General features: G+C 40.2%; 1 protein-coding gene across 3 annotated transcripts in view; it reads right to left on the minus strand.

The window, feature by feature from the left end:
- Positions 1 to 25,967, minus strand: part of GPBP1L1 (GC-rich promoter binding protein 1 like 1) — a 33,617-nt gene extending 7,650 nt beyond the window's left edge. The window contains exons 1-8 of one of the 3 annotated variants that reach the window (XM_057432345.1): positions 25,912 to 25,949; positions 22,955 to 23,041; positions 9,338 to 10,255; positions 8,374 to 8,488; positions 7,402 to 7,531; positions 6,752 to 7,035; positions 3,958 to 4,030; positions 2,741 to 2,934 (exon numbers count right to left, since the gene is read on the minus strand). In XM_057432345.1, the coding sequence (XP_057288328.1) occupies positions 2,741 to 2,934; positions 3,958 to 4,030; positions 6,752 to 7,035; positions 7,402 to 7,531; positions 8,374 to 8,433 (741 nt within the window). In that variant the 5' untranslated portion in view covers positions 8,434 to 8,488; positions 9,338 to 10,255; positions 22,955 to 23,041; positions 25,912 to 25,949. Of the gene's footprint in view, positions 1 to 2,740; positions 2,935 to 3,957; positions 4,031 to 6,751; positions 7,036 to 7,401; positions 7,532 to 8,373; positions 8,489 to 9,337; positions 10,256 to 22,954; positions 23,042 to 25,911 lie in introns of all 3 variants that reach the window. The other 2 variants (XM_057432344.1, XM_057432346.1) reach the window with 2 other exon arrangements.

Genomic DNA, 25,967 nt, shown 5'->3' on the forward strand with positions numbered 1-25,967 from the left:
GTAGGGGAGGCCATCAGCATTACTCTTCCACTCCAACTTAAAAACAAGAGCAGTCCACATTACTGAATAGATTATTCGGCATTCACAGCACACATTCCAAACATTCCCTTCAAACCTAGAAAATATCCTGATCTGTGCAATATTGGCTGGTACTAAAATTACTGTGACAAAGAAGTTTCCACAGATCTGATGGCTGTACTGTTTGGCTGCCCAGCTCTTTGTTGCCGATTGTTGTTCTCCCAGCTTCCACAAAGGGGCACTTCAGACAAATTCAAAGACAGACCCTTACTGCTTCCTTAGGGAGGCCACTAGATTCAAGCACAACTAGAGATGAGTATCAAAAGGAATCGTTTGCAGATTATGACCCTCATGGATTTCTTGACTGTGAGCCATCACAATTAGCCCAGAAGGAATGCACCTGTTTCACTGACACCAGTTCTCTTCCTTTCAACACTACTCAGTATAACTTAACAAAAAAACATTTCTCACTCAGTTTGCCTGTGACAGCTTTCCAGTATCACTGTCTTTGTCAAAAGGACATTTTGAGCTCTCTGCTACTTAATGCACTGCAACTCCTGCACAACTTTCTAGAAGTCTCTAGCATAATGCATCCTACCATAGCTGCTTTATGTCTGTACCTTTTAAAAAAGGCATCGTGCACACAGGTTTTCTTGCTAAGGCTATGCTGGTATCCCTTTATTAAGCTTTGCTACACGATCTCCATTCATTAACAGAACTGCTACTGATTACATCAGCAAACAATTCTTCCCTGCTGCAATTGCCACCACTGAGGAGCAGTATACTGGCCAACAATCACAGCACCATGTCATGCATACACACGTAGTAAGTACATACTTACAACATGCTTACTTAAAATGACTGATCTCTTGGCCTATAACCTCCTCCACTAGCCAAATAACATTTCATATATTATCAATACTGTAATACTTCAGGTATGAATCTGGGCTTACCAACTGGTTCAGTACAGTAAATACTTACTTAAAAGGAACTTAGGCAGCTACCACTGCATATTGCCACAATCTCTGATTTAAATATAGATTCACAATCTGGAATGCAAATGAGAGCTACCTAACATGTAAAACAAGCTAACAAAAAGAAGCCCTACTATTATTTTTAAGGTGAACTTCCATACCACCCACAAGGCTGCCTCAGAAGAACAGACCATATTTACCTAATTCTCTATACAAATTAAAGGGTTTATTCCAACTGTGAGCACTGATTAATGGATTTTTTGTTTAATCGGAAGAAGCAAAACTTCCAAGTCTAATTTCAGAATGCAGTTAGGAAAACCTTCAATAACAGTAACAGTAACAAGACATGTACATAGCTTTCACAACCACATTTCAACCTTTCAATCCCTACACCTGGTACAGCACTAACTTTAAGACCTCACAAGTTATCTTTGCCCTCAAGAGCAGCTAAGCGAGAAAAGCTGTTGGCATTCCTGTTCACTAAAATTCTGTTTACTTTGAAACAATCAAAGAGACAATCAAACAGCCTGCAAAGAAACTGTATTTTTGGCTTTTTGTTTCAAAGACCATTCAAAACATCCAGACTAAAGCCAGGTAAGACTATATACACACATATATCAAACAAGCTGTACAAGCAAAAATAAAAGCCACAGGAGACTCCCTATCCATCACAAGCTGCATCTTGTTTAACTCTTCCAAACAAGTACATTATGGACTGAAAACTATGCAAAGTGAAAAACTCTTTTATTAATAGCCTGTTAAATGGGGTCAGTTTACCCCATCTCACTGAGGAAGAGATCATTTGTCAGAATAAGGGTTTACACAAGATTAGCTGATAATCATTTTATCCATTAGGATTTTTCCTGTAGCTGGCAGAATTTAGCCCGAATTAAGGAAAACTTATCAACAGGAAAGAAGCTCTAAAACTTGCTTTCTCACAAAAAAAGTTCTTAATCTTTCCTATTTTGCCTTTGAAGAGTGTAAGACTAATCACAGGGAAGATTTTGCTGGAATGCTGCAGCCAGCATTAGTAATTAATAAATTAAATTTCAGAACTCGAAGTATTTTGACACACTTTTAAAGATCCACCAAACCAGTAATTTCCTTTAGCTTCTTAAATACTTTTCCTATCAATCCTACAAAGTTTCTAAGGCATCTACACATGTAGGTTCTCTGGAATAAAGGGCAAGATAAAGCATAGAACTAAGAAACAAAAGAAAATACTTGGGTTTTTTTTTTCCCAACACTCCCGTATTTCTTTCAGTAAAAGAATTGTAGCACAAATCCCATTACTTTTCCAGGTTGTCTTTGAGGCTCAACTAAACTAGAGCTAAATTGCAGGATGTTACAATCTAATCTGATCTTTGCCTCAATTGTGTTTTAAACACATCAAAGTGCTGTAACCCAAATAAAGATTTTTTTCAAGGTAGTCATGTGAACAATTCAAGCACATCTTAGCACACATTCCACTTCTCCAGCATTGCTTGTTTTGTCTAATTTAGGTAAGGATTTGTCTAATACATGAGACATTCAAACATTTTTATAGTCAGAAGTTAATTCTCTGTATGGACAAGACCAAATGGCATTTTAACAGGGAACAACAATTTTAGTAGTAAACAGACCTCTGCTTTGAAAGCCCCTACCCCAGAAACTACTGGATCCCAGCTCCTGCTATTGTTAGGGGACTGATTCACTTGCCAAGGGACAGAGTTCTCCCTTGGTCTGCAGTTCACTAACTTTTCCTGTACCTTGGAAGGAGGAGCTGCAGGTTTAGGAACCAGATTTTTGTAGACACTTGGGACAATGGTGGTGGCTTTGTTGCCATTTGCCAGGTGAGAAACAGGTGATGTAAATGCAGCTGAGAAGGCAGCGGCAGGATCCTCTTTTGAAACCTTTTTGATGACCAGCATCTTGGTAGGTTGCTTGGCACTAGGGGGGTTTTCTGTAAGAACAGAACGAGAAAGATTCTGAAATACAGATGTTCAGTTTCGTAACAGCTTCAGAACACTGTTCTGGTTTCTGCCCTCTCAATCTTAGGTTCTACATGTCTGATTCTGAGACTGCTATTAAATGTTCTTTTGTTTCAGCTTTGAGCAAAGATACTGGAAAAAGATGTCAAAGTCCAATCTTTTTCATTTAACCACAACAGCTCCCTTGATGCTGAAGGGAAAAAAACTAAGTGATATCAGCTAACAGCCTTCCACCATACTACAGGAATCAGAGCAGATACCAGCATCTTTTTGAAAAACCATTAACACAGCAAAAATACACTGCATAAGTTATACCTCAAAAGACACAGTGCTTTCAAAAACAGGTAAAAGCCACATAAATGCTGATTGTTATTATTTTTGCAGCTGAACAATAACTATTGAATACAATCCAGTACTGCAGCAAGAAGTGGGTTTGATTTATTTGTACTATTTACTGTATCTAACCCAACTGATGCAGCTACATTCTAACTAGGTATTAACAAACCTGAATTTAATTGCCATAACTCGTACCCTGTTTATTTCTATTTTCCATATATTTGCCTACCAAAAATAAAAAGCAAGCCTGTTCTGAGTTAAAAAAAAAAAAAATAAAAAAAAAATCAAGTAAATCCAAACCACAGAATTAGGACAATTTTGCTCTATTTCAAATACAAAGATCACAAGTCAGGAACTGAGGTCTAGTTCAGTCAAATCTACTCTGCCCTTCAAGTGAGGTCTTGAAATTATAAACTTGGAGTAAGCCAGGAAGCAAAGGCAGAACAGTGACTTTACTGCCACCAGTAGTTTTCAATGACAAGCACAGTTTCAAGTAGACAAAAAAGCCAAGAGATTAGTGGATTGTGGGAGGAAAACAACAAAGTTTCACTCAAGTCTTTAAAATAGTTTGGAGTGAAAAAAATACCATGTAAATCATTGGTAACACCTTTCTGCTTCAGCAGAAAATTCTGTACAGCTATGTAAATACCTTTACCTACCCCATACTCCAGAAGGTGTCCCTAAAGGTTTGTTCTGGTTGTTTTGTCTTCCAGCTTCTGGATTCAAAGATGGCTGTAGAAAGACAATGCAAATGAGTGTATCGTTATATTGCACATAACAAAATAATTCATCATTAATATAATATTATGCTTCTAGGAACCCAGAATACAGGTGAATTTCTCCGAACAGCATCTGAATTAGAAGAGAGTGCTTTGTCACAAGACATCCGAAAATCAAGTTTGTATTCTCCTTGGCTTCTGCTGTATTTTCAACAGAACTATCAGTGGGTTCAAGATAAGCCCTTTAGTCTCCTCCTATACAATTGAGTAGATTTCACCAATCAATAAACACATGAAAGATTTAAGAATTTAATCAGCAGCTCGAGTTATAAAACAGACTCCACATCATCAGTATTTGAAGATTCTAGTCTAATTTCCCAAATATTTTTATATAATAATTACAATTATTAACCAAATAAAAAACTCCCCACAACACACCACCACCCAGAAGCAATACTAGACTCCTAATGTAAAGGAATAATGAATACATATACAATTACTGACAAAAAAACTACATGTAAATTAACGTTAAGCTTCAGGGTCCGCTTGTCAGGACAATATCGCATGCATACTCGGTGATCTCTGCAGACTTACCTTTAATTCAGTATCAGAATTCAGCTTAGTAGAACAACTAAGGACATGTCCAAGCTCAAAGCAGAGTACAGAAAATCTCAACATTCATTGTCAAGCTTTCCTGATTAGCTACTCCTCTTACCCCATCCCAAATAACTTCAGTTCAAAATAAAGCCATCCTTTTCCTCTTTTTAATGAATTCTTCATATGTTAGTTACTGTGGCAACAGTGTAAGTCTTTAATAATGAGCTTCTGAAATAGTAGGCATTCCTGTTTATAAGAGTTTGGAAAAAATGTGACACCATAGCATAAATTCCTGCTTCAGACCTTGGAAATTCCTCTGTTTCAGTGCTTCATTTTTTAGTTACAGGTCAGTTTTATAGCAGGCGTGCTCATACCACAGGAGAATTTAGGACTAACAAACTATTTTGCAGGCCTTCCAGGAAAAGTCATCAGCCACACAGGCCTAACAGCCACATACTTCGGCACAGTATACATTAGTTTCACCACCTATGGCAAAGACAATACATGAGCTCTTTAGCAATGCTTGCTACTAAACAGTATGTGGTCATCTAGAAAAAAAATGGGGGAGGTAACTACAGAAGCAACAGCCCTGCACATGGGGAAAGGCACTTGTCAAGGCACTGAAGAAGAGAATGAAGAAGGATGTGGAAGAAAGATCAAGACCAAGATAGACTATGACAGTGCACAGCTCCAGTCATTACAGTAACTTTATATTTCATCAAGCTTTTGACAGATTAAAGAGGTGGCTTATAGAAATTCTTGAGAAATCAGATTAACTGAAATCCACACACAAGCTTTATCACTGCTCTCCAGGTGTTAACCGCCCCATCATGCACGCTACCACTCCCAGCAGAAGCAGCTGAACAAGAGCATGCAATCACCCCCCAGACACCTCAGTGACAAAACCCAGCACCTTAAATCAAACTGGCTCCTGTGGCAATTTAAGTTTTACAATTTAAGACTCTAGATTTTGGCCTGAAGCAGCTACAGGCATTCATATATTTCATTCCAACTCCTAACTTCCTGATAGAAGCAGTGCCATCAAACTGCCATGACAATTTCAGCTGTAAACAGCTTTCCAGAGATAAATGCTGAACAGGAGAGCAAAAAGCTCAACATGGTGATACAACTATGTTCTTGGTGCACACTCTCACCAAAAACTCTCATTACTGGATGCAGCAGTGGCTTTAGCACTGGAGATAAAGTCAGAAGAACTGCATTAGATAAAGGGACTGAGTTACCAGAACCTTACAGATGATACTGATGTTATTACGAGACTAGAGATAGCAAGAAACAAGATGCAAAAAGCAAAACGGGTGGTCTTCAGGGACAGGGGAATGCATTTAATTGGAAAGAGAAAGCACAAAAGGTGTGTATGTCTCAAAGCAATAACATTAAAGAATGCACATGGTAAGGATGAAAACCGTGAGTCCAAGTACTATTGGTAAAGTTTGGAAAACTGAAGACATTCCGGTAAAATAGAGCCAAGATGTAAGAGCCTATCATACTGATAATACCACGTGAATCAGAATGCTGGATAGGAACATGAATTGGAGATACTGATGGAAGAAATATCTTGAGAAATCTGAATCCACAAATTGAGATAGAAAACCATCTCCGATCACAAAATACTATTCCAGAAGACTCAAGACAGATGGTTGCAAAGGCCTGAGCATGTCATGAATAAGCTTGGAAAGGTTATCACAAACACCAACATGGACCACAGTGCAGGAGACAGGAACAACATGCAGACTGAAAATAAGCTGAATAGATGTACTTAGGAGAAAAAAAAAAAAAAGGCTTTGTAAGCAGAGCCATGAAGTCAATACAACTGCTCTTCCTGGGCAGACTCAGGTATTACCTTACGGGTTTTGCTGACAATCTGGCTTGTGTGTTACAATACAGTCTTCAGTTCACAATAACCATACGGTTAAAACGTATGTGACAAACCCTATAATCCAACAGGACATCAAGTCCTGAGGACTCTGGGTGCCAATTAGCACTGGAATAATCTGTTGTGATCTCAAACATGGAATGGAACGCAACTCCAGATCCCTGCCGCCTATCAATGCTAATAAATGAGAAGTGAAAAGCCACTTCTCACAGGTGCTACTTCTAGTGTGAAGCTACAACTTACAAAGTCTTCTTCCTCAAATTGCAACTGCTCTTTATCTTCCTTCTTCTCTTCCCTGGATTCAACAGGCAGCTTTTCTTGAAAGGCGGAACTTTTCCGAGAATGGAAGTTGCCATTCCAGTGGCGATGAACTCCAGTTCCTCCTCCACCACGCTGGTTCACACCATCATGGCCCCGAGAAGGACCGTGCCAGCCAGGCTGACTGCCAGAAAGCCCAACATGAGCTCCTTTAGAAACACCAGAATCTACAGAATCATGGCGGAGAAGGGACGGCTGATGCCAGCAGTCTAAACAAAAGAAGAAAAGCATGCAATTAAAAAAGTCAACACAGCATGGAGAATACCGGAGATATCAGGCTGCAGTTCTTGTTGTGAATTCAGTGTTCACTAAGGACCTATTATGCCAAACTTATTAAGCTATTGTGTGATTTTATCAGCAAACAAACCAAGCTACACAATGCACATACAGCTATCACAAAAAACCCTTCAGGCCTGAGCACATGGCATGGGAGAAGAGAACAACACAAATTTCTCATGTGACATTTTGAATGTAGAGTTTGGTAAAAATGCTGGTTATATTCTGCACAATTCTTCATTCTGTAGAACATTTCGAAATGCCTGCTCTCAGGCTGCATTCTGAGCCTTCTCACTCACCTCCCGCAGCTCGGAGGGGCCCATTATTGAAAAATCCATCCGAAGAGTTGTGTCTCCTACGGCTCACGCCAAAGCGGCCCTCTCCCCGTGGAAGATGCTCTCCATGTTTCTCAAAGGTGGCTGCAGGGGACTGCAGAAAGTAAAAAGTGGTTTAATAAAGCATTCATTAGGGCATTCCAGGAGCCTGTTGGTCCAACAGCAATATTTCTGTTAATTGAAAAACAATTAAAACCAAACCCTCATATTCCTGTACTAATTTTCATGTACTAACTTTCAAGCTAAAGGTTTGTTTTAAATGGATCAAAATGATCCTTACATTATTTGTGTGTTCTCGTATTTAAGCATGAAGGTGAAAGCCATACTCTTTCTTATTCATCAACATTGCTGACCATGATCTGTTCTGATATTAAAATGTTTGTCTTCTCTGCCATGCACAAGTAACACAAACTGTTGAAGTCGTGGGTCAGCCTAAGGCGCCTCTGGAATCAGTCTCAGAAAGGTGTCTGGCAAATTGCCCTCATTTTAAAGTTGCAAAAAACTAATGAGTATTTTTGAGTTTGCAGCTAGAGCCCCAGGGCTCATCATCAATACAGTACTCAGCAAGTGTCAGATTATCTTCATAAATCAAACCCAAATTATATGCTGAATTCTAAGTAAGTGGCAGCTCGAGTCTTGACTTCACAAAGATTAAGAACCATTTCTTTAATGATTTTCTATCTGGGATCCCACTCAATTCTCAACACAAAGACATGAACTACTTCCACGTCTGAACACAAAGATTGTTCCTCCTCCGAAATAAGATACATTTTTTGAAATAAAGACAACCAACATTATGCCCGTGTTAGTTTCCAAAAGCCTTCTTTATAAACACAAAAGAAGTTAAACATTCTAATTTCAACAAAACTCTGGAGCAATTTTTAAACTGTTATTATTGTCATAGCTGTAAAAGGAGGTGATCTGGATTAATGTTACCTTGGTTGACTGTGGTGTTGAGAAGTTAAGCCAGGCAGGAACAAAGTCATGCTGCGCCATTTAGGTCCAGTGTCTCCCTTCAATAAAATGAGGCATCAAACCTCATGGCCAGGATCTGTAAATGAAAAGAACATTCTCTGTCATCTTTTCCAAACTGAAATACTAATACCATTTATTTCCCAAAGCTTGGCCTACGTGAATAGGAGGGGCAAAGTGCTGTATTTTCGTATTACACTTCAGTACTTTTTTCCCTGCTGACTTTGTTCCTCTGACCAAAACAGGTAAGAACTTAAACATTCCCAGTTACTTCCTGTTTACAATGAGCACACCCATAACATTCGTGATAGGATGGGTGTGAAGGTGGGAAGGAAGTAGATCAACTAGCACATGAAAGCCATACAATGCAAAAACGTGTAAAATCAAGACATGACAGAATGTGGGGCTCTAATACACTGCTCAATGTCTCAGTCTACAAGGGGTTAATCACTGCATGTCTTATTCCAGGTGCTGTAAATCAAATAAGACCAAACCAGCGATGCTGGATGCTGAGAGCAGATCAGAGACCTGATAGACAACCATATGCCAGCTCCTGCACCTCCAAATTAAAGTCATATCCAGATCCCCTAACTGTCATGCACAGGGAATATCCCATGCTGAAGCTGCTATTATAGCTAAGAATCCAAATGGTTAGGAAAACAAGGTGTTTGAAGGACCTTAATGGAAGTTCAACTGAAGAGCAGCTGAGGCATCTCAGTGAGCAATCTGAAACTGGACTGCTCTTTCCAACGTGTCATAGCAATTTCCACTGCTCAAAATAATGAAAATTCCATTATTGCTCTGTATAACTGAATTCTGTCTATGGAAGCTTCTCCAGATTACCATTTTGTTTCTTTTTCAACTTTAATTTACCTATGAACAAGTCAACACTACATAACCAAAGCAGTAAGTACACATGGTCACTTACCCTGAGTTTGGCCTCTGCAGTCCAATGTCCTCAGTTTCTGTGCTTTACTGACCTGTGGGCTCCTTCCCTCCCCAGTATGCTCTAAGGCCAGCCTTGAGGCAATAGTGCGTCTCGAAGCAGAGCACGAGAGGCCGCACTTCGTGCCAACTGTGCCCTTCACTCCCTCAACTGCTCATTTTAACTTCTCTTTGCTCTCTCACTATAAAAAGAAAAAAAAAAAAAAAGGAAAAAAAAAAGATACCCTAGAAGGTAATTTATATTGAAAAAAAAGAGCCACGACCACGTTCACCTCATTAAATTTCCTCTGGTCGTGGTAATGCAGAAGTCAGGCTTTACATTACAAAAAGGTTTGTCAAGTGTGCATGACAGTATTCAGAGCAACACCATGGTTAATACTGAACAGATACACCCAAGTCTGCTGGATAATTCATGATCTGCAGCAGATTAGCCTGAACTCTCTGGAAAAGTGACGATGTTGCGTAAAAACTTCTGCCCCAAATGCTGAGATCTAAACAAGAAGCATCTGCCCAAATGCTCTTAAAATATAAACTTCATTTTTATCACATACATCTGCTAAAAAAAGGTATACTATTTTTAAAAAAAGAAAGTTAGGATATACTCTGGTCTTCACGTAAGTTGGCTAACGCTCCACAGAGCTAAGCACTACTTGATATAAAGCTCAAAAGCAGGCACAAATGTTTTCCTCGTTGTTCACCATTTACATGCTGAAACATAGGTCACATGAACGAAAAAAATGCCAGGTCCAAAAATAATTTCTTCTACTCTATTTCTTGTAGACTGGCTGCTGCTTTTAAAGGGACACAATTATTCCACAAGGGCTTCTTGTTCTACAGTGGAGAGTTCACTTCTGGGTTATAGTCCTCTTCCATCAAAGAGGTGAGACAGGAACTGTAGTCACTATAAAAAACAAACAAACTCCCATCAATATAAGCACCATAAATATGACAAAGTATGACTGGAGAGAAAAACAGAAGGAGAAATTCAGCAACTACAGTGCAAGTGCGCAAAGCTGTTTGATCCTTGCTCAAAACCTGAAATAACCTAATTTTTTTTTTAAAAAGGGTCCCTGAAAAGGGCATTTTTGCTTTTACATGATCACTTCCCAGAGTTGGTTTATAAAAAAGGGTAATACAGACAAGCTGAATCAGAGTAAAGGGAAGAGCAGAGGAACTGCATGTGGCTGATGAAAGGAATTTCACACTTTGTAGCAATTTAAAAACCTGCTGCTAAAATACTAGTAATACTCTAGGCCACAGGTAGGCTTGGCCATTCCACGTGCCTTATCTCCTCTGTGTGCCCACATCATTCCTCACCTGCTCCAATACAGCCAGACTCCCCTCCCAAGAGGCTCTTGACAGTAATACATCCAGTCTGCCATTAACTCCTCCACAGAAAATACTAGCAACAGAAAAAAAGAAAGTTTTTCTGCTACAGCCTGGTTTTCCTTGAACCATCTTACCTAACCAGAAGCAAACTCCTGAAAACACCAGATTTACTCCTGAAACACCAGAAAAGTTACATTACTGCTTTGATGCCATCAGCGGTTTCTCAGGATCCCTTTAGGTGTGCCTTATTATACCTTTATATTTGATTTATCAGAGTTTGTTTTCTTTGCTTGGGTATGTTTCCATTCTTTGATCAGTTTTGGTAATGCCATTCTTTTTTTAAGACTGTTCTGATTGCGGCTCAATATAAATACACATAAAGAACGCTAAAAGAATCACCACCTTTTCATCCTCTGGGTCATTCCCTTTAATAAACCCCTAATTTTCACATATTCTTTTTCTTTCTGAAACTAGATGTTATTGTGTAGTGGATTTTAGAAGGAGGGAAGCATTTTTGCACACAAGCTGTGAGCCATGACAACATTTCCAGATACAGAGCAACAAGAAGTCACCCTACAACCCCTACAAACTATCAGCCAAGATGAGGCAAAACCAGAGTGAACGTGGCCATCCACACACAATACTGACCTGGGAACTTTCTTAGCATCCCATACCACAAGCTAGTAAGCATCATACACTGCAAACAACAAAAGCACTAATTTATCAAGGCCTGTTTTTATATGAAAGGGTAATTTTTCCGTGTGAATAGGGACATACTGGAACATCCAGCCTCTGAGGAAAGGCGGCTTAAGGAGAGACCTTACCACTACATGGCTACAAAGATGATGGAGACTTTTTTTACAAGGAGTTACATGGAAAACATGAGGGGCAATGGTTCAAGTTACTCCCAGGGAGATCCCAGTTGGACACAAAAGGAAAATTTTTCACAATGAGAACCATCAGCCATTTGGAATGATCTTCCCAGGGAAGTGGTTGACCCTCCAGCACTGGATACTCCTAAGATTCAGCTTGACAGGGTATTGGGCCATCTTTTCTAGACTGTGCTTTTGACAGGAAAGGCTGGACCAGATGGTACTTAAGGACCCCTACCAATCTGGTATTCTATGATTCTGTGATCTACTGCAGACAGAACAGTCTTCCCATCACACTGAACTTAGCACAGGCACAGAACTCCTTCAGATATGGCATTCTTAGGCTGCTACCAAATGTTTGAGTAGTAAGTAGATGATGAAACTGGGAAAAAGTCAATGCAGTTGACCATATTTAAACAAGATTCATTACCTTCTGAATAAATATGCTTTTCAGAACAAACTGTATAGCAATTAAGCCATGTCAAACTATTGTCAGAATTCATACAATTTAAGAAGTCGATTTAATGAACCATAAGAACAATTCACAGTGATACGAAAAATGGACCTAAACAGAGCCAAGCACACACAGAACTGTTCTCTGGATTTAAGGGTATCTAAATAAATGAATGTCAGAGAATTACTGTTCTGAAGGAGGAACTAGGTCTGAGTACAATGCACAAATAAAACCATCACAAAAATGTAATACTCAGGTTCCACTTCACAAAAAGGTTCCCAATATCTTTGGGAAAAGGTCTGCAAAACATGTGATGGTGCAAGACATCATCTTCTATTTCAGCACAATCAAAACCCAGATGAACCTCTTTGCGAAACTCCAACCATCAATTTAGAAAAGATATCGCAGAAGATTCAGGTCTCCTAACTTGCTATTTGGATATCACTGCTAGTATCAGTGACCAGGATAGTTCATCAGGGAGCAGTGTCTAACATACACGTAAATGGTCCAGTGCGGTTTCCAGACATGACATTTTGGACTAATGTCCAAATCTTGCAAACATCATGCTTGAACAGTTAGCATGAATTAGGCACTGGTGATCAGAAAACTTTATACTTGTTAAAGGAACAACCTCCGCATCAACTCAAACCTTCTAAGCACGTATTTTGACACTTCTGTAACCTTTATTCTGAAACAATCTCATCTGTGGGTGTCACAGTGGCTGAGAGGTTCTGCACTGAGGTTGCAGTAAATTAAAGCAAGATACCTAAATTAATATCCACACACTTACCCTCAGGTAGTGCACAGAAGGCACACTTCAGCTAGTAGACTCAAAGCAGACTTATGTCTTGAGCCCTTTCAAAGCTGTGTTTCCTGGCATGAGCAAGGTACTGAATGCTATATGCCAATGCACTATATGCCAACACAGCCTGTAGCTGTCTCCATATTTCGGTAGGCACATATCCTGCTCTTCAGCCTTCTGTGCACACACTATCACAAAAAGAACAAGGTATGTGACATTAAAATGCAGTATTTTTTCTGTTACGTGAAACACTGAAATTACACTACTACTGAAGCACTTCAGAATTCAGGCTTAGCCCACATGCTCAACTTTACAGCCTCCTCACAAACACACCCTGAATCCTGTCCAACACAACACCTTCAACCTACCTAATACCACTTTCATAACCTACCATACTCCTGACAACAGTAGTATCACAAAATCATAATGGGCAAGAGTCAAAGCCTCTCAATTACCTCCTCCGACAGCAACCTACAGTAAGTTCTTAGGAAAAAAAGAGCGTGAACAAAAGTGAACAGCATTGGGGCTCTCAGGATACTTTCTTAGACTTAAGCCAGGATCTGTATGACTGCTTATTAGCAGTCAGTGCTTCTACATAAATCTGTTCAATTCCTTTGTATTTAGACACATGCAGAGGGGTTGGAGCTAGATGATCTTAAGGTCCTTTCCAACCCTAACTATTCTATGATTCTATGACTTATACATTTTTGCATCCCAAATGAGAGGGCACAGTTTACTTGTGCTTTGTGTAAAAGTCAATTTGTGGTTATAAAAATGTCAGCCTCAATTTAATCAAATATTTTCTTGTGCCCAACAACATTCAAGTCATTTTGTTTTTACAATACTCATGGTTGTATACATGATATATGTACTCATTGAGTCATCCCTCTTCCAGGCTAAATCAGACTATTTTGTGGAAGCTTTCTGAACTATCCTTATGAGTCTTTACAGTACGTTTTAGATAAAACACCACCAAATCTGCATAAAGTGTTTAAGATTTGGGAGAATAACCAATTTATACAGTGGCAAAACTGTGCAATTTTTAACCTTGCTTCTTAATATTTAACATAGTTTCTTGTTTGTTTTGTTATTACTACACAGAACCGAAATGGCCTTTGCCAACTACTCAATAATGAATAGAACAAAGAGATTCCTCAAAATACAGATGGGTGCCTGCTTTTCTCTGGTCACACACATAAACACGTGTGTGCAAATACACTCATGCATTCCCTGAAGGCAAAGTTCCCAATTCTTCTCATGTTGCATTTATAGTTCAGTCAAACTGGTCTCTGCTTCATTATGGAAAACAGCAAGGACAAAGATCATTTCCAGTAGCCACTCCCAATTCCAGGAAAAAAAGGCAAATGAAAATGCTTGTCAATGCAAATTTAATTCATTTTCTCTCTCCTTTTAAATGGATTCAAGTTTGAATTATTTCTGGAAATACAATTCAGAAAAAGAGAAAATAATAATAGTATCACTAAATGAGATGCTCTATAAAGGCATCCTTTCAGACACCTCCTTTCAGAACAATGAAATCTGCATTAATGAGCTTTGTTGAAGAAAAAAAGGTTGTCTGTCACTACCCTCAAAACATTCTTTCACTGATCAAAATTAAGAAGTCTTTAGAGAGTAATATAAGCACGTAAAAAGTTAAAACTCTGTATTAGCACTTGGGTTCCACTTGCTAACAGTAATTAACCTTTAAAGAAAATAATTTCAATTATCAAGTTTTCCATGTTGCATTAAAAATGTTTTAACTGTTATTTCAGAGCAACCTCTTTTTTGTAATTTTTTGTTGTTACAAAAAGTACTTTTTTCCCCTTAAGCAAGTGCTTAAGTTTCATATCTAAATATCACTCACCATGCCATTCAACATGCAAGAAGTGATACTTATCACAAAACAAGTTAAAGTTGTCAGGCAATCTTTTATATTGCCAGATTTCATTGTGCATTCATCTAAACAAACATTAGAAACTGACATGAGAATGGAAGGAACATACAATCATATTCAATTTAAAGAAGAGACACAGACCACAGTAAGGAAACATATGTAGTCCAAGAAAAAAAATCCCCATTCTTCCATATACCATTCATAAAGAGTTCTGGCTGTTTTGCAGTTGAATACAGTTGCTCAGTTGTTTTAATCTTTCTCTTAACTTTCATTTCTACTCTAAACCATGAGTTTCTAAAGCCTGGATTCTCAAGTTGAGGTATCCAGATGTGCCTGGCACTAGGAACCAAGGAGATATTCAATATATATGTATCAAATACTTATACTATTATACTATAGTATAGGTATATGCTGACCAAAATGTGACCAGAGACAAGCTAATCAAAAGCCACTGGGCTATGAAATGACTCCTTAGAAACAGATCAAGATGTTTCAAAAGTCCTAAGAAAGCACACAGACGAGCCTTATAACCAGTACATTTTTCCTACTACCTTCTCTTCCATCTTCTGCCTTGGTCTACAGACTGGAAAAGCCCAATAGGAAGCAAAATCTGCCCTGAGTTACAAGATCGCCGGCCACACTGTGCTGTTCCAGCACACCAGCTTTCAGGGAATACCCAGAACCAGGGCTTCTAACCTTTGCACACATTACATACTGCAGTGCACATTTCTGAACCGGTCAGGTTTTACTGCATGCTTTTTCTGCTTCACCATACCCTGCAAGCCTCCTCAGGTCCCTTCAATCCTGCTGTCTACCTAGAATCCTGTTAATTACGGCTGCTAGCTCCATGTCTCCTCCCCTGCAACAGCAAATCACAAAGATGCGGAAGTTCTAGCAGAAAACCATCAAAAAAGTAAACTTGTACCCTTCATTATATATTTATCAATCCAGATACCAGCAGCTATAAAAGGTCACAAGGACAACATCTGTCTATCCCTGCCACAATTTCAGTTCACTTCGCTGCATTTCCATGTATGACTCTGAATAGAACATGTTTACTTAAAAAAAAAAAAAAAAAATTGTTTTTCTAGCTGGCCAAGTCAATTGGGATTCCAATAATATTCCTAAAGATCAGATGTCAGCTGGGTTGCAAAAGCATTCAGAAAAATTAGTGAACAATTTAATGGATGCATAAGGCAGAACAGAATTTACTTCCCTCATCAGTTTTCTTTCTGTGAAGCTCTTCTAAAGTTATTTAATCAAGCAGATATGCCTAAGCATACACAACAGACCTTTTCACTTAGCTACTCTTCAGAGTAGATAGAGTTGCCATTTAATAGGTGTATGGTAGTTTATGATAAAGAATTAACACCATATATATTTACTAAAATATGACCTTTTTCTCACACCTTTTGATTCATCCAACACATTCACAGAAACAGGGAGTCACAGTCTGGAGCACAACCTAGGAAGAGTCAAAAGCACACTACAAATTTCCTTAAGGATAGCAAAAAGCCACACATGAAATCTCATTATCCTGTTTTCCAAAAAAGCAGAATGCTGCTTGGCCTTACTATTATTAGAAACATTTTACTGAATAAGATAATCATATTTGGGTGCACAGCCCTGTTAAAACAATGTAATTATAAACCCTGCTTTAACCTTGAATGCATTATTAGGCCTTACTATAAAAGACACAAGTGCAGCTTTACTAGCTTAATAGCTGTCATAACCGGTAAGCTACTTCATCTCAAGTTGAAATCATTTATTTGCAGTTCACCTACATAAAATATCTTACAAAACAAACTTACTCCTATTTTGCTTTCAGCTTCCATTAGTACAATTGTCTAGACACACCTTCAGCCTGTCTACATTGAAATATGGCTACCTTTTGAGAGGACAAATGTAGCTGTTCCAGAACGGCACGTACAACTGGTAGTGCTCACACACCTGAGGTATTGTGCACCAGAATAACTACCACATAGATCTGCCACCATTATTTGTTTCTTTCCATTATATCACACAGCCAGACCCCCAAAAGGGTTACTCGAATAAAAAGGACACTTTTGCCAATTAAAAATACTGCAGAAAACATTGTTTAAATTGTATGTGCAGCTAAAAATGCAAAGCATCACTCACATCAGCTTTTCTAACGTTCTGGAAACACGAACCCATTAAAACACTAAATGATGGATTAAAATGTTAATCATGTACCAAACCAAATCTCCCCAGATACAGATATTAAAAGTTCTTGTGAAAACCAGCTATTACTGACAGATTAACACCTTGTTTTTCAAGTTTAAAGCAAACAAATCTGTCTTGCAGAATCATCAAAACTGTTTTGTGTTCTAGAAACAACACTGCAAATCTATATATTCCAAGATGAAAACGTGCCAGCAGCTTGTCTATACAAAAGTTTTTCCAGGCTGGGGGTGGGGAAATTCATATTAACTGTTATGTATCTGATCACTTTTGCAAACCAGATGAATAACTTGAACAAACTGAAAATAAGTTAAGAAAGGACCATATACGTAACAAAGGCATGTCTACACCCTAAACCCATTTTCTCTAGCGTCTCACAGAACACTCCTTCACAAACAACCTTGCCATTTACCTACTTATTTTTCACTTCTCTAAGGTCACACTGACCAAATCTTACCTCCTTCAAAATTTCTGGAACAAACACATGCACACAGCCATGTAGGTTGCAAAGCCCAGTCTTGTGAATACACACTGAGATCAGAGTATTTTTCTTAACAGCGATTAGATACAAGGGCATATGAGAGTCACATAACCAAATCACAGAGGGAAGTGACTTCTAGGACTGCAATGTAGGAAAGACTTCACTGAATGGGAAAACACCACTGACAACAATGTCACTTTAAGCAATACTGACTGACTGACTGATTCCTGCCTTTCCAGCCCCAGCTGATCCAAATGTTTGCCAGCAAGGCCAGCACTACATCACTACTGGGTCAACAGTATCAGGTGCATCGAGGGGACCACAGAACCCAAAGCAGCAAGCTTGCCTTTGGAAGCAAGCTGTGTTTAACACAAAAGCCCAAAGCACATTTTGGAAAAGGCAGCATCTTTGGGAACCTGTGCAGAAGCCTGTGTAAGATGATAAGGCTCTGACCCTCAGCCAGCTAGTGTGATACACTGCAACTGAACCGTTCCAGCGGGTTTTGAGTTTACTCCGAGTACTAAGGACCATTTTAAATATGTAAAACCTAGAAGACTCAATTCCTTATAAGCACAGAATGGGGACACCACAGACTTCCTAACTATTACGCCTACCAATAATTATTCCTGGCTATTTTATGCTCTACAGTCACTGGCAATACTGTCATCCCTTATGCCTCTCTCCTATGCCACTTAAAATTCCACCTGCCTCTGATGTCCCTTTAACAGTCTTTAGCACTGTTTATGTTAGAGAACTGCAGTATTTACCTGAAATATTAAAATCTGCTCACTGCTCTGCCTACTGCAGGGACTAAGGTTCCAGGGATCGTACACACCTCTATTAAACAAGTGTATCTATTGACATTACTGATACAAAACAAAGAAACACATTTTAAAAAGTATTAGGCTTTAAATGTGAACAATGTTCTGAACTTTCAACCAGCTTTAGCATTTTATTAAATAAAGTATTTTAAATCTGGAGAAGGCATTCTGCTAATTTTAATCAAATCCAAAGGTCTTTTTAGCTCTTGAAGGGAACAAAATCAAACATCTAATTTGTAATGCACTTTGATCTACAGACCTTTTGAAAGTATCTGAAGTCAAGCTAAGGCTGTTCTGCTCTGAACCTTATAAAGCACAACACCTTGTCATGGCTGCCTTTAAAGGTACCAGTATCACCACAAAACCTCAGGACAGAATGAGTGAAACAGCAATGAAGAACCCATCTGTATGGTCTGCCCAAAGCATTAATGAACCAAGTCACTTCTGCTCAGTAACGTATGCCAGGATAATGTTCCCCATCATAAGGAAAGAATTGCAAATATGTAATTACTGGTTTATCCCTGCTGCATACTACATACCTCCTGCCTACCTGTCTTCCAGAGGTGTAGGGAGAGCCTAAAGAGAAGTGAAGTAAGCAGCTCTCCAGTACCTTAAAAAAAACCCTAAACTATGGGTTGGGTGTTTCCCACTAAGGGTATTTTATAAGCCAGTATTTTACAAGGGTTACTATCACTACTATAGTACATTTACATTTAAATTTATTCTGTTTGGAGCTGAGAAAAACATATTTCCTTTGGAAAAGAGCATCAAATACTCCAGACTATTTATCAAATATTTGTGTTGAGGCAAGAGACTATAAATCAAGTACAGGGAAGTACAGATCTGCATTCCAGATGAAGGATAAGAGAAGGCCTGTCACTTGCAAAGAGGAGAGTCAACGAACTCAACACAGAAAGACACTAAGCAATAAAGAGACCATTCTCCTAAACAGTATTATAGTAATTCTTCCCCTTGATACCACCACTGCAGCCCTACACGACCAGTCCCCCAAACTGGGAAGGGCAGTACATTCCAGTTGTAGGTACTTCCCATGCAAAACAACAGGCTAAGACTGGGGGACTGAGCATACCCTCTCTGCCCCTCCCTCCACTTGGATTATTTCCAACCCATTTTACCTCAAGACCAGGACAATATGAACAAACTCCACATTTATTTGTCTGTGACTAGGGCACAACAAAGACATGTTCACTCAGCATTTTTCAACATGTGTACAACACCTGGGTTACACTTTGCAAAGTTTTCACTGTCTGCTATGTTTTCATTCCACTAGCTTAACATTTTCAGCACTTTCTTTAATTGATAAAGCATTATCAAACATCAGTGCCGAAAAGTCACGCAAGACAATTCAGTTTTAAACATGTCCTATAAACACAAAATAAACTGCACAAATAATAAATACTCCACTTGTTTGGTCTTGGCTTAAAAACCAAATAAAAAGGGAATAAGCAATCCTAATCCTGTGGTCTGATGACTTGCTGCAGCTGGTATATATATTCTTATTGGATGTTCATAGTGTTTTGCTGGAGCGTCCTCTGTGATCTTGTCTGTGAAACTCTTAGAGATCTTACAGAGAATATTCTGTGCAGGCTAGGAGTTAAACAACATCATCCTCCTATCCTATGTCCTACAATAAACTAGGGAATACTAGGAAAACATTATGGGTGAAATCTTCAAGGTTGCATAGTTCATCTCCTTCTCCCGAGATTTAAAACACTTCAGCTCTACCCTTACCCATCAGATCTCTTTGAAAACAAACTAAGCAATGCCCTCCTCCACCAATTTGTAGTGATCTTCAGGCTGCAGGAGCCCAAACATTAAACGCAAAGATGTCTCAAAAAGTATCAGAAAAAATGAGTTTGTTATCAGCAGACTGGAATTCATTATGCAGCTATTCATACCTCCACTGGAATATTTTTGGGGGAGCTGTAAATCAAAAGAGATTATTAGCATACCACACTCTCCAGCGTATCTCTACAATCTGTTTTGGTTATTCTTACAGCTTGAAAGCCTGTCCCTGTACCTAATGCCTAACCTAAATACACTCTGCAGTTTCAACTCATAACTTATTTTATTCATGATAGATATGGCAAGCTGACTAACCTCTCTTTGCAGATACCTTTTAAGACATCTTTTCTCCAGACCAGTACTTCAGTACTCGCTGCCTGAAAGGCAATGTCAGCAGGAGGGGGTCATGGGGTAAGCCTCTTAGACCACCCTGTATTCCAGCACAATTTGGCAGCAGAAACAGTATATAATGTCATATTCTGGGATCAAATATAGTCTATTTAAAAAAAAAACAAACCAAACACCCACCACCACCACTCCAATCTTACTGCTGAAGCTCCAAACTTTTAAGTTCAAAGCACTGAGGATGAAAAAGCTGATGAGACCCACCTACCAAGCATGACAGCTTGCAGGCTGTGACAGGATGTCAGAGCTGCCTCCCAGTTATACCTACAGGTAACTTTTTTAAGCTGCTTTGTAGATCACCTGCTGATGTCTGATGAAAATACAAGTTGTATAAAGCTGTTTCTGAGCTAAGGATTCCCTCCCCCCCCCCATCCTCACTATTTCTTTTACAGACTTAGGTATCTTTACAGATCTTGTTATCCAGCCATAAGTTTCCCAAAGTCTGATGGTATCACAAACTGAACAAGATGCTTTCAGGTGAAGACCTAACACTCCTCAGCAGAATGGGTAAACTGCTTTATACCTTATTTACAGTGCTCTTATACGTTCCAGTATGACAAATGAAATCTTCATGACAGTGATGCTGCTGACTCATGACAATTTAGGAACCACTACAACCCCTCTATACTCTTCCCACAGAACTGCTGCGTAGCCAGCTGTTACTTGTCCACATAATGCAATATTCCTAAGCACAGTAATTTGAACCCATCTACACCAAAATGGCTAAAATCAATGCTATTGATTTCAGGCCATTTCTTGAATTTGTCAAGATCATATCATCTGTGTGTTCAGTGTTATTTCAACATAGAGAAGTGAAAACACAGAACAGTACATGACCCAGGACAGGCCCCCTGATGTGAACACTCTTCCTTTGAACATATCTAGGTCCTGCCTTTTGCTGGATGTTATGAGGGGAAGCACTCCTCAACTCTTTTCAGTATTCTGGAACTTTTCCTACTCCCACGGGCTGTCAGTTCCCTAAATACTGTAGGATACATTCCATAAGCCCCAGCCAACCTGAAGATATTAAAGTCATTATTAACCTGTTTCTCTACTTTAACTAGAGTTCAAAGTAAATGAAAAGACAGTTTGCCCAAACTAACAGTAAAAGCTCGCAACACATATAACATTTTCATGGTGAGAGAGTTTCCTTGGTGAGTTTTTTAAGATTAGCATCAAAAGTCTTTTTAGACCACCTCAGTTGGATCCTGATTAATTCCTTAACGATGGATGACGCATTGGAACACAATGGCAAAACACTTCTTTCTGCTGAAAGGCTGGAGACCTATAGGAATCTTCACTGTACAAATCCACCAGCAACTTTGTGAATACTAATATTTTATGCGCCCAGAATAATACCATGTACCTCCATGGCAGACTCAGTCCTTTATTTACAAGGTAATTGTTCGTCACAAACTGATGATGACAAATTCCAAGTGAGTGATGATCATTGCCACATGTTCTGTATGTTGCAACTATGCTATGAGGGTCACAGAGATACCCAGGAGAGCAGACCCTGCCACACTAAACCCCTATCCCTGCTGCCAGTCATTCTTGGCCATACCACCATTCACCCTTACATTTACCTGAACCTAGAACAGACACTGAAATAAAAGTGCTCCAAAGGAAATGAATTTAAAATTCTACATTTTTTCCTGTGTTGGAAAAGGGGGGTTTCCTAAAACCAGGGACATGCCTTTAGACAAAATTATACGCCACCACCACCCTCCCCCACTTTTGCTTATTAACAGCCACCAACATCTCACTATGAAGCTGTGATACTCCTTTCAGGGTGGAAGGTAACACTATGAAAACACTGAAGTGATAACAAAATTCAAGGAGAGGAAAAAACAAAACAGAAAAAGAAAACAAAAAAGACATTGGCATTTTTGCTAGAATGACTGTAAATCCTGAAACTTCAGTAGCTCCCAGTGAACTCTCTTGTGTACAACAGTCCCTGAGGCACAAGGTCATACTCTGCAAAAATATTTGTTTCTGAGCATCATTTATTGCAGAAAACCTCAAGATATTGTTTGGATACACTGGTTCAAAGGATTTTTGTTAAGGCAGACCTTGGAAGTGGAACTATTTCAGCTTAGTCATTTCACGGAACTGCATACAACAACAGTTTGTAAAGCCTTTCTGCTGTTTTATATACAGAAAGGTCTGAAAAACATGAAGTGTTAAAATTCTTCTTCTGATGTTTTGGAAGGGCAGCTAAAGAAGGCAGGAGCTGCAATAGTTGAGCAGATTTTAATCAAGAAATTCCAGTTTGCAATGGTACAGCCTGATCACTAATATGTATGATTAATTTAACCAATGTGCTTCCCTTCCCACTTATTGTCATGCTAATGGCCTTCACTAACCTAGAATTTTAGGTCTGCAGAGTGTTTGTACACACACGCATGGGGAGGTGGATACTTGGCCACTATCAATCTCTTCCTAAATCCCCTCCCAAAAATGTAAATTTATCTTATGACCATACAGTAACTCATTAAAGTTTGGCACATTTTCACAGGAACATATTAACTTACAGTACACAAGTTAAACAACATCCTGGCATTCATGAAGTATTCTAAGCAGGACCACGTTTCTGCCAACTTCACTGGTTTTCATCAAATCTGACAAGTAAAGAGAACACACACTTCAATGACTTACTGAAACAAAGGCCACATACGATTTACTTCGTATCCTGGTCACTATGTAAGTGGCAGTAAAATGTCTACTTAAACTGCTAGAACAAAAAAGTAGCAGAAGAAAATCTAAACCCCTCCTGCCTCTACAAATACATTAACATGAACTTAAAAATCCCAAACAAACTTCCCAGTACACACACTACCCCACCAACTGCAAAACTCAGTAAATATGACCTTTCCCTGGATAACTTATAGCAACTGTCCTCCTGTGGCTGTGTTTTCACAAAGCCCTAAGAAAACGCTGTATCCAGGCAAGAGCAGCCAGCACTTTACTGAAGAGAGGTGCTTTATGTTTTAGCTCTACTGAACAGTCACAGCCCTTTTCCAATCTGTTCATACAGATGAATAAAGCACACTCTGAAGTGTACTTCACAACTATGTCAATTCAGCAGCTACACAACTAACTTCAAACATCTTGCAACACTGAAATCAAATTAAAAGCAACTTTAATTCTTGAGCCAATAGTTTTTGATCACTTGGGTAAAGCCAAGAACTATGTTATCTGACACCCACACTCCTGAAGAAATTCACAGATCCAACCGCAGTATTTTTCTGTATTAAAAACAAGTAGCCCACAATTCTTGAAATACTTTTTTGCATTTCATGAAAATGCTAGCAAAGATTATTTTTCCGTCATGACTTAATCTCCTAATTTAAAATAGGAATGTCAAGAGGCAGTGACACCATGGACAAAGCAGCCACATGTGAGACAAGGTACACATTACCCACAAAACGTTCTCAAAGTAAAGTATTTTTCCTAACAATCAAAGTGTGCACTTTCACTTGATTTGTTACATATCACATCTGCATTCGGCTAATCCTACTTCTGAGACATCAGCAGAAAACACAGAACCTTTTTTTTTTTTTTTTAAATGCCATCTGTTCCTTGCATATTTTCACTTTAAGTCTTAGTATATCTGCAATGGAAACTTCTGTGTCATATAGGATTCAGACTACAACCCAGAGATGAATACAAAACACAGAGGCTGCACTTCCCTAGAAATAAGAAGCAAAAAAAAAAAAAAAAAAAAAAAAAAAAAAACAAACCCAAAGGAAAAAACAAACCCAAAGAGGGAAGTACCACCTGAAAGTTTTCTGTTCAAAATACGAAACTTGAAACAAGCTCTTCTTAAGGTACGTTTCTCTAGAAACGATCAGAAAAAATGTCATAGTAAAACCCACACTTAAACCTGGTGATTTTATTTCTTCCTGCTACTGCTCTATACCTATTTCCTTCCCAAATCAGAGACTGGAAGTTCAAAATACAGGTCTCCACATGGACGAGCACGAGGAACCTTTCCACCGAAATACCAGCCGTATCCATTCACAAAGTAACATTTGCATAAGCTTTTTTCGTAACCACCTAACATTTTTATGGAAGCAACGTCAACTCCACAGAAAACTCAACTTTGATGTCTTCGCAATTACCTGTTTTCTTGTCTCCATACCACCCTCTTGCTGTTTTCATACTCCACTCATTTGCTTGCAACGTTTCAGAGTATATCAATATTACTAACACTCGTGTCACTCCGACCTCGGGGGCGGGGAAAGCAAGGCCGACTTACCTGGCCATGTTAATAATCATTCCACATTTTTAAGCAATGCTCTTACACGATTCCTCCATTACTTACAAGGATTTAAATAGCGACTGTTCCTCTAAAGATGTTTAAAAACTTGTAAGTTGTGAAGACGCCCACTAACCGCTCTAAAATCGTTCCAAAACAGCTTATTACTAAACCGAAGTGAATTCAAAGTCTGAAACGCATCTTTGCAATGCTAGGTGTGAACACAGCTGTCCTGATCCAGTCCAGCCACAGCCGCACGCAAAACTGCAGGCCAACAGGACGTAAAATACACCGGACACACAGAAATAACTTTCACGACGAAAGAAAAAGCCACCTCACGCTCACGCCAAGCGCTGCTTTGCTGTGCTCAGATAACGAGGGGCGCCTGACAAGTTTCCCGGCCGCCGTTTGCCCTGGCCCCGGTCGACCGGGGCTGCAGGGGCTCGGCTGCCCGCAGCACACGTGTCACCGCTCGGCGCCTGCCGGAAAGCGCGGCCGTGAACCCCGCAGAGCCGGAGGGAAACGGCCCGAGCCAGCACGGATCCTCCGCTTTCGTTTCCAGCTCGCAATCAAAACAGCCCCGGCGCCTCACCCGCGAACGCTCCGCCCGCCCGGGGCCGCCGCGCAGGAAGCCCCGGCCTGACCGCCCCCCACCCCCCCCCCCCAACCGCCCTCCGGGGACTTCACCCCGCAGCCCCGGCGAAACGCGGCGTTCCGGCCCGTCCTTCCGCCACCTCCCCTCCTCCTCCCCCCCCACCGACCGGCCAGCTCGATGACAGGACAAGGCTAAACTCCGGGCGGGAGCCAGCAGGCCCGCGGCAGCGCCCAGGCCGTGTCCAGCGCTCGGAACTTCCCGGCTAAGCAGGAAACAATAAACGACGGAGCCTCGGCCCCAACCGCCCTCCCCCGGCCCGGCGGCCCTGCCCCGCAGGGAGCCCCTCGCCGCCGCATTCGGGACTGGGTTCCCCACGGGACCACAGAAGGACGCGAGGATGGGAGCGCACCGGGCCGAGAGCGGAGGGATTCCCCTTCCCTCCCACCCCCCCACCCCCAGGGCGGCCGCACCGCCCGCCGCCAACCGCCAGCGGGGTCCCGGCCTGGCGGGAGGCCGATCCCGGACCGTTCCGGAGCTGCAAAGCAGACGGGAGGTGACAGGCAGGGTCCCGGGGTGGCTGCCGATGGGGAGGCGCGGCGGAGAGGCGGAAGGAGGGGTGTGGGAGCCGCACTCACCGGCCAGGCCCCTCTCGCTGCCTCCTGCGGCCCCAGAACCATAACAAAGCTCTGCC

Source organism: Pezoporus wallicus, unplaced genomic scaffold, assembly GCF_028554395.1.
Source record: "Pezoporus wallicus isolate ANWC-B61680 ecotype Strahan unplaced genomic scaffold, APGP_CSIRO_Pwel_v1 contig_14428, whole genome shotgun sequence".
Taxonomy (NCBI): Eukaryota; Metazoa; Chordata; class Aves; order Psittaciformes; family Psittacidae; genus Pezoporus; species Pezoporus wallicus.